Source organism: Euprymna scolopes, chromosome 17 (genome assembly GCF_053919585.1).
Source record: "Euprymna scolopes isolate OS-2025 chromosome 17, ASM5391958v1, whole genome shotgun sequence".
In the NCBI taxonomy this organism is placed as follows: domain Eukaryota; kingdom Metazoa; phylum Mollusca; class Cephalopoda; order Sepiida; family Sepiolidae; genus Euprymna; species Euprymna scolopes.
In genome coordinates, this window is record NC_136498.1 from 79,903,357 (window position 1) to 79,912,563 (window position 9,207).

The following is a 9,207-nucleotide window of genomic DNA, read 5'->3' on the forward strand; positions in this document are numbered from 1 at the left end:
TGGATGAGAATTGATAATCTGTTATATTATGACTACTATTCTCATCTTATTGTCATGTTTCAATCAATGTAATCTCCATTCCATCAGGCATGATCGGGTTGTTTCTAATACGTTTTAATACATAAATGTGGTTGTTTTTATTATGTTTTAACAAATAAATGTTAAATAATTTTTATTTTATTATTAGTATTGCCACAATGTACCTGAAAAAAAATTGGAAGTCACATCAGCCAAAACGTGAGAATAACCAGTTGAGAGTAGTAATTGCAATAATAAAAATTTTCAGAAAAATAAACAATAAAATATAGTAACTAATGAGAAAAATCATTTACCAATTGCCACCATTTTAAGCAAATGTTACAGACAGGCTTGTCAGCATTATTAAAAGTGACAGTACTTAGAGAAAGAGGGATAAATAAAGACCTGGTCAGAGATAAGTTAGTTTGGAAATTAATTTCTAAAAGTTGTCCAACAAAAAATGTAAAATAGACATTAAAGCAAATATGGTGATAATTACTCGTAAAACTATTTTTTATCCAAAATTTAACTATAAAGATATTTTTCTAGAAAATTTATATATCTATAAAAGTGAAATTGTCTGTCTGTATGAGTATATTTCCCTACCAAGGTATTCTGTCAATTTTTGGTCTACAGACTCAAGACTTGATATAAAGAGTATTGAGATTTGGGACAATCTTTTTAATCGGTTTTCCGACAGAAATTTGGCTGTCAAGGGGTCAAAGTTCAACGATTTGACCTTTAAAAACTGTTTTTTGACCTCTGCGATAAACCCGTGTAGAAGCATTAAAATTTTGACTTGCAGAAAGGTTTGCTGATCAAGAGACTTTGAAACAAATGACTGGATAAGACCATACAGTTCCACACCCATATCGAGGTGGTGATTGAGGCTGAAGGCGGTTACATTGAATAGATGTCAGCTCTACTACATAATCAAGTTACAGGAATTGATTTTTTTCGATAAAGGTTTTAAAATAAAACTGTAGTGTTGTTTTCTTTAGGGTGACACTTATCATTCCATCCTGCACATCCTTGGAAGCCTTGACATAGACAATATCAAATGTATAATTCAGCTAGCAGTTGTTATATTGGCTACATTTTTCCATATTTTTATTTTACTCATTAACATGCTGACATCTGATATTAGACGAGTTAAAATCTCATTGAGACTAATTCTTTATTTTTTAATCCATATTAAACGATTTAGGGAGAGAAAATTGGACATTGCAATGAATGACAAAATTAAGGTAAAATAATAAATTTAGAAATTAATAAATTCTAAGATATTTTTAAATATTTACAGAAAAAAAAAATTGATGAGAGAAAGAAATTTCTTACCGATAAAATATTATCCAAGCTTATACCTACAAAGGCCAATCTTTCTTTCCTGCAAAATAACAATATACAGATTATTTTTATGTAGATATAAAAATAAAATTTTTAATAGAAAATTGGAATCAAAACAAAATAGTTTATTTTGGTTTTAACATGACTGATTTTTTTAAATTGTTTCCTTTTGTTTATTTATATATCATTTTAAAGTCCTACATCATATTTTCTAAAACATATGTAAACTTTCAAAAATTATTTTTTATAGATATCAAAGATGAAAGAACAATATTTTCATGTCATTATAACTTGTGAGATTTCAAACTTAATCATTACAGTCAAAGTCAAAGTCATTTGCAACATTAATATTGAATAATTTTTTGAATAATACAATGGCAAGTATAAAATCAGAAAAATATTAATTACTCAAAACGTCTCAGCTATAAAAATGAACAATTTAAAAAAAGAAAAAATAACTCATAAGGGTCATATATTTACAGTTTATGAAAAGTTGTCACTATAAGTGGGTAAAAATTTTCTTAAAATTTTCTATCATCAAATATGGCTAAAAGATGCAGATTAAAAAAAGATCAAATTTTTTTTAACTGCACAAACCTACAACACATAATTGAGAGAAACAGTTTAGAAATTACCTTTTCATCAAGCGTTCCCTCTTTTTCAATTGAATATCAAGTTCGTGAAGATTCGTCGTTAATTTTTCTAACAACATTCTCTGAAAATATAAGCCACATATGATAAAGTGCAAAAAGTTTAGATTTCTAAAAAAAAAAAAAATATGTTAAATACATTTAAATGTTAAAAAGAATATATGTAAAATACATTTAAATGTTAAAAAAATATATATATGTAAAATACATTTAAATGTTAAAAAAAATATATGTAAAATACATTTAAATGTTAAAAAAAAATGTATTTTACATATATATATATATATATATATATATATATATATATATATATATATATGTAAAATACATTTTTTTTTTAACATTTAAATGTAAAATACATTTAAATGTAAAAAAAAAAAAAAAAAAAAAAATTCTTCACCAAGATATTCAAGATATTCTTGGTTTCATTTATTTTTGTGTTATGAAATGAAGAAAATTTATTTTAAAAATCAATTTCATTTCTTTATGTTCTAATATATTTCAGCTATTTTATGGACTTAACCCATAATTGATCCTCATGGTTCCAAAAGGAATCAAAGAAAATTTTCAATGGTTCCTTTAGATTTTTTGAAAATTTAACCCTTATTGAAACTTCTTTGAATGTTCTAATTGTTAACATATAGATTTCTATAACATGCAAACAAATATTAATATACATATTAGGTTGGTGCAGAAATAATGTTTTTTGGTGTATAACTATATATATATATATAAAAAAACATTATTTTTGTACCAACCTAATATATAAAGACTATATACAAGCAATACTAGGTCAACAGGTCATGGCTGCTCTATTATATAGTCATGACTATCAGCTGAAGATCTAATGGTAAAGCAATCTAGCAATACATCAGATTTGCAATACTAATAATATGTCCTTATTACGATTCAATGTGATGGCCTCCATTTTGTCTCGAGAGACAATGGATAGTCCTTGTAATAATGCCTGTAATCATGAAGCAAGGTTTGTGTAATCTCAAACTTCACCTCTCTAAAGTTAACAACACTTGATTTCAGTGGCAAGGAGAAGTCCCAGTATGACCGGAAATAATGCTAGGATAAGCAGAGAGCACATTCAGCACCTGGTATTCCCAAATGATCACCCATTCTCTACTTGACCAGGCTGAAGGCCATTTAACTTAGGTGATCTAACAGGAACTGATTTGTCAGCATGATTATGCCGTGCATACATCCTTAGTGATAATAAAAATTGTTGCAATGATTTTAATGCAATTTTCTATTAGAAAAATGTTAAAAATAAAAATCTGCCTCACATGTTCACAAGGAGGACAAAACCAATCTCCTTCCGGAATGATGTGCAGTGGAGGTGTTAAACAAAGGGTGTGATAACCAGCATCACATTTGTCACAGAGTAAAATCTGGAAGAAAAAAAAAATTCCATTGGAGATATTTGATTATCATTAGTTTTTCTATTTCAAACATTTTTTTTTGTTTAAAGGTGTGGAAACTGAAGAATAAATATATTCTTACGGTTTCTGGACGATCAAATTTTTGGCAATTACGGCAAGGTTCATTATCATTTTCGTCTATTATCTCAGCTTCTTCAGTAGCAGCTGTTGAGAAAAATGATTAAGAAATACTTTTAATAATTTTTTTATGGGTAAATACAGTGAAATGAAACATATTCTGTTAAATCTTATACTAACTTTAGTAGTTAATACAAGTAAATAAGTTTGTTTCATGTTATAAACATATCCCAAGTAAATAGGAGCTTTGTCACATCTTTGAAAACATTTTGTAAGGTTACTTTGAAATTTTAGAAAACCAAATGTTAAAAATATTTTATTAAATGATTAAAATCAATTTTTTTGTTCTTTTTATGAAACTTTATGTGTAATACACCTTTTTCAAAGAATGTTGGTTTTATGTAACCAAACCCGTAATTAAAATTCGCAACACAATGTAAACACACACACATCTATTTCAGGCTGAAAACAACCATCAATAATAGCAGACATATTTTTTCTCTCTCCACAAGGTGCTGACATTTAGGGTTAATATCATCAGTAAAATGAAGAGAAAAAAAACCCCATGAAACCCAGTCTTCTTGGAAAAAGGTTTATTACATTGAAAGTTTAAAAAAATAAATTAAAAATAAAAATATTTGTTTATATACCCAAATTATTAAAAAGTAAATTAGTTTGTTTAACGCTAAAACACATCCAAAGTATCAATAACTAAGCAACAGATTTATTAAAAAAACATTACCATATTGACTCTTTTTCGTTGAATTCCAATAGTTAGTGTAAACGCTTTATTTGAAAACATGTTCAATGCTGCATGAGTGTATATAGAAAGGCGAGTGTTTGGGGAAAATATCTGGATTAAGATTTGACCACTCAAAATCTGATTTCTACACCTGGAAAATTCAGTTTCTTTAAACAAAAGTTCATGTTGAGAAATTCAATAATTTGAAATCCTGGAAAAAATTTATGCCTATTCCAGATATGAGGTTCCCTAGTCAGTAATGCCTGAGGAGTCCTAGAGTGGATGAAACGCCGAATATTCAGTGTAGCTTAATCGCCATATATATTTTATAAATTACTAACTAGCTCTACCTACGTATTGAGCACTTTTGAAGTAAATACTTAAAGTTTATGCATAAATCTATACTTTCGTATATTAATTTTATGTGAGCAAATTAAGTAGTTTATATATATATATATATATATATATAGTGATTTAAAGGTTATGAGAGTTTTTTGAAGCATGAAAAACGATGTTACTTTTTGTATTTAATATTTTTATTTTTTTTATTTCAAGCGGACATCCGCTCTTGGTTACAAAAAAGTATCGAAATGAAAAAGAAAAAGAAAACCGTTGAAAGAACTGGAAATTTGTAATCTATCAATTTGGACCTTATCACTGGGTGGTTTAAGATTGTACCTAGAACTCCAAATTTAAAGGAGTTAAACCAACATAGTTTTACAAGAGATTAAATTTCATTACTTTCATTAAAAAAGTATATATACAGAGTGAGAATGGATGTTCTTTTAACTATAGAAGGAATATTATTTGATATCTTATTTTCTACATTTTAGAATTATCAATAGCAGTCACTACAAATGAAGAGGCATACAATTATGGTGTCTATAACAGTTCAGTATAGCAATTTTAAATCAGAACCATTTTTAAAAGTCGCTTGGCCTTTTCTTTGCAAAGACTTAAATGCTTAAAATGGAGAGATATCACCATAATCAAAAGGTAAGAAACATTAGAGATACATTGATAGTATTAGAACAGCTGAATTTACTCAGCAAGAGATCCATGAGATTAATAGCAAAAAAAAAAAAAAAAAAAAAAAACGGTGTGTCAGAAGAAACGATTTGAAATATTGTCAGCAAAATACCAAACACAAGTCTTATGTGATGAGTAGGGGCTATGACAACAGCATATTCTTTTCCTTGTTTTGATTCTCAGGTATATATCAAATATCTTATATGTTTTTATGTAGAATGATGTGATTCTTGGTTGTCTAACTGTGTCGGATATATACTCAAGAGTCAAAACAATGAAAAGAATATGCTGTTGTCATAGCCCTAGTGATGAGTAAATGTTATTTTACATCAGAAAAGGTAAAGGAAATTTACTTAATCAGAGCTCATAGACCTCTCCACAATTTTTTTTTTCTTGATCACATGACTGCTAATATTTTACCTCCTAGTTCCTCAGATCTCAATTCTTTGAACTACTACATAGGTAAGAAAAGGTTCACAAGTATCCTCATAAATAATCCCTAAATGTCTCCATCGAGTAATGTCCAATATAAACAAGAATCATCAACTGGATTCTTGTCCAAAATTCACTCAATATTAAAACACAAAAATAAAGAAAACTTTGCATAATGTACGAGACCCATGACAAAATGAAAATATATTTTGAAAATTTCATAAATTGATCAAGTAGTTTTATTTCATAAAGAAAATCATTTTTAAGTGATTAATCGGTATTCGTCAGCATTGTAACAAAAATCTCAAGTTTGATTTACTGAGTAATCTTCCTTTGTTTTGTCTTTTTATTTAGATAGTTTTCAAAATGGTGAACAAGACAGCTGTTTTTCTGTTACTGATAAAATTTGATTTTATTATTTAAAAATAAATTACTTGATCAATTTATGTTATTTTGGGGATATAATATTTTCCTTTCGTTACAGGTACATAAATCACAGATTTTCCTTCATTTTTGTTTTTTAATATTGGGGAATTTTGGACAAGAACCTAAAGTTTGTTATACAATTACAAAACAATATATTTATTCTCATCTTCACAAAACATTTATCAGTAAAAAAGGCACTATTTTTTCGTTTCTAAGAGTTATGTTTATATATGTATAAATTTGTACTTAAATATGTGATACACACATAATAACAATATGATCAAATAAATATCTTATTCATTAAATAATTTCCTATAATGTTAAGTTATTAATAAGTATAATGTAATAAGATTTTTTTTCAAAACAAAAATTTACTGTCCCCCATACACAGACTAAATAAGAAATACAATTTCAAATTACAATTATCAAATTAAATTAAAAATAAATATAATTTCTTACCAGATCGTGCAGCGGCTCTTCTAGCATTTCGACCTTTCGGTAACTGGAATTCTTCGTCACTCGTATCTTCATTTGTTTCAGATTTTTCTTCATCACTCGACGCACTAACACATAATAACTTGTTTTTAGTACCTAAACTACGGACACGACTACTTCTACGCAACAACTCTCCAACAAACAGGTCTTCTTCTTCCTCATCATCTTCTTCCTCTTCTTCGCCTTCTGTTTTGTCAGACACCCACTTGTCTGATTCTACTGAACTACCCCTTTTCTTTCTTTGTCGCGAACGTGAACCTTTCCCAGCTGCAGAGGAGCCACCCCGAACAGATTTCCCTGTGGCAGGAGGAATCTTCACCTCAGCATCATTGATTTCTTCTTTTTTCTTTCAAAAAAAAAAAAAAAAAAAAAAAAAAAATAAATAAATTTTTTTAAAAATATGTTTATATACAAACACATATACAAAAAAAAAATGAATTTTAAGGTTTTAGTTAAAATACCTATTTGGAAAATTTTTGAAAAGTAAATGGTGGCAGTATTGTTGTCAAAATCTTTAAGGCTATGCAGAGAAATCGCTATTCTTATCATCCAAACTTGATGCAGTCATAGTATGAACAGTTTTCTTAGTATATATAAAAACGATTTTCTTTCCAAGTTAATAAAATGTTTTAACCAAGAAAATTGATATTCAAAACTTAAAGAAAATGTATCAAAATAAAAAATGTTTTACTTGTTTAATGAAATTGTGTGAACATTCATATGTCTGAATATCTTGCTCCTAAAGTATTTTTTATTTATTTACATCAAAATCGCAATAGTTAAAAATACTAAAACAATTTTATTGTAAAAAAAAAATTACTACAAATAAAAATAATGTACTAAAATACACTTTTTTGTAAACATTTTAATACCTTGTCAATAGTAAAAAAAAAAAAAGAAGCAAAATATAAATGAAGGACTTCATGACTTTTTCAAAATTTGAAAGAAATTTGGAAGCATTTAAAGTGTTGACCAGAAAATTATTTCTTGCTTTAAGATTCTTAGCAAACCTAAATACACAAAAAGACTGAAAATAGGATAGCGTGTGTGTTATTTATTTTGTGTGTCACGATTACATCCAAGTGACTGTTGTTTAATTGTTATGGACTTCCAGTTCTTGGAATAAATAATTTTACCAAGAATTCTTCAGAAGTTTTGGTTACAGTTTTAATTATAGCTGAAGTGACTCAAGTTTATATCTATATAATTATAAAACTCAAATGACCTTGTAACGGGTGTTGTAACCCAACATCCAGTTTACGACTTCTGGTTGCACATGCATAAATAAATAATCAATGCGACAATAAAACATATTGTTTTACTGCGTACGTTTTCAGTGTCTCACTTGTTTTTTGTCGCGTTTAAATTATCCAAATAAACAATTGTTAATACTTTTTGCATTTATTTTACATTGTTCATTTACGTATTACGTTTAAGTTATTTTAACATAATTTTCTTACAAATAAATCTACTTTAACCCTTTGACAACCATAAGAGTATTTTACAACGGCGATTTACCCGCCGCCTTCATTTTTTTTTTTTTTTTTAATTTATTCTCCATTTTTTATACACCTTTCTTAATAAACATTCATACATTTTCTTCTACACTACCAACATAAATAAATAACCCTGAAAATGTTTTTTTAATTTGCGTTACAAATAAATAACACAACAATAAAACGTATTGTTTTACTGTGTACGTTTTCAGCACCCCAATTGTTTTTTTTCGCGTTTAAATTAAAAGATATATCAAAATTTAAATTTAACTTAAAGCATTATGGTATCTGTCCAGTGCACATTTACGGTATGGCAAACCACTTATAATTCAATGGCTGTAAGTTTTTTTTTTTTTTAAATAAACAATTATAAACAGAACAACTCAGAAATCTATGTATATTCTTTTTTCATTTTAATATACTTTCATAGAAAAGTTTTTGTCATATCACAAAAAACTATTTTCTTTACGTCATAAGTGTCACGTTCATACATTAATTCCATAGTTAATATAACATACTGACCCAACAGGTCACAGGTAGTCTAGTACATATATATTTTTTCTTCTTAAGTCTTGGTTTCAGTTTCAATTCGAGCTGATGTATCCAAGTCATATGGATATATTTTCATTTTTGAAATCACTTTATAATATACTAGCAGGGGTACCCGGCGTTGCCGGGGTGTTTGTAGGTGTGTGTGGTGTTAAATAAAAAAGAAACCGGGGGGGGGGGGGGGTAGGATCGAATCCGAAGCCCTGAGGCGAAGTTTGAAAATAAAATCGGCCAGCCAGAATGAGTTAGTGAAAGATGTTTGAAATTCGTCGAGCGTTACGACGATGACGATGTAAGCATTCAACGTTTGAATTAAGCGGAGGGGGGTAATCAAAACATTAAAAAAAAAAAAAAAATCTAACGTAAGGCAAACAAACGATGAAAACAGAAAAACGAAGATGTGAAAAATGGCTTAAATAAGCCTGTTTAGATATTAAAATTTTAAAAATTGGTGGATACCCGGGTGTTTTGGGGTGTCGCTAAGAATAAACGAAATAATAAAAAAAAAAAAAAAA

The 9,207-nt window shown here is 27.9% G+C and overlaps 1 protein-coding gene across 1 annotated transcript in view; it reads right to left on the reverse strand.

The window, feature by feature from the left end:
- LOC145296825 (uncharacterized) overlaps nucleotides 1-9,207 on the reverse strand; it is a 100,188-nt gene that overhangs the window by 32,469 nt on the left and 58,512 nt on the right. Inside the window, exons 8-12 of the mRNA XM_080142931.1 lie at nucleotides 6,612-6,993; nucleotides 3,528-3,610; nucleotides 3,311-3,415; nucleotides 2,001-2,080; nucleotides 1,357-1,405 (exon numbers count right to left, since the gene is read on the reverse strand). Of these exons, the coding sequence (XP_079999057.1) occupies nucleotides 1,357-1,405; nucleotides 2,001-2,080; nucleotides 3,311-3,415; nucleotides 3,528-3,610; nucleotides 6,612-6,993 (699 nt within the window). The remainder of the gene's footprint in view (nucleotides 1-1,356; nucleotides 1,406-2,000; nucleotides 2,081-3,310; nucleotides 3,416-3,527; nucleotides 3,611-6,611; nucleotides 6,994-9,207) is intronic.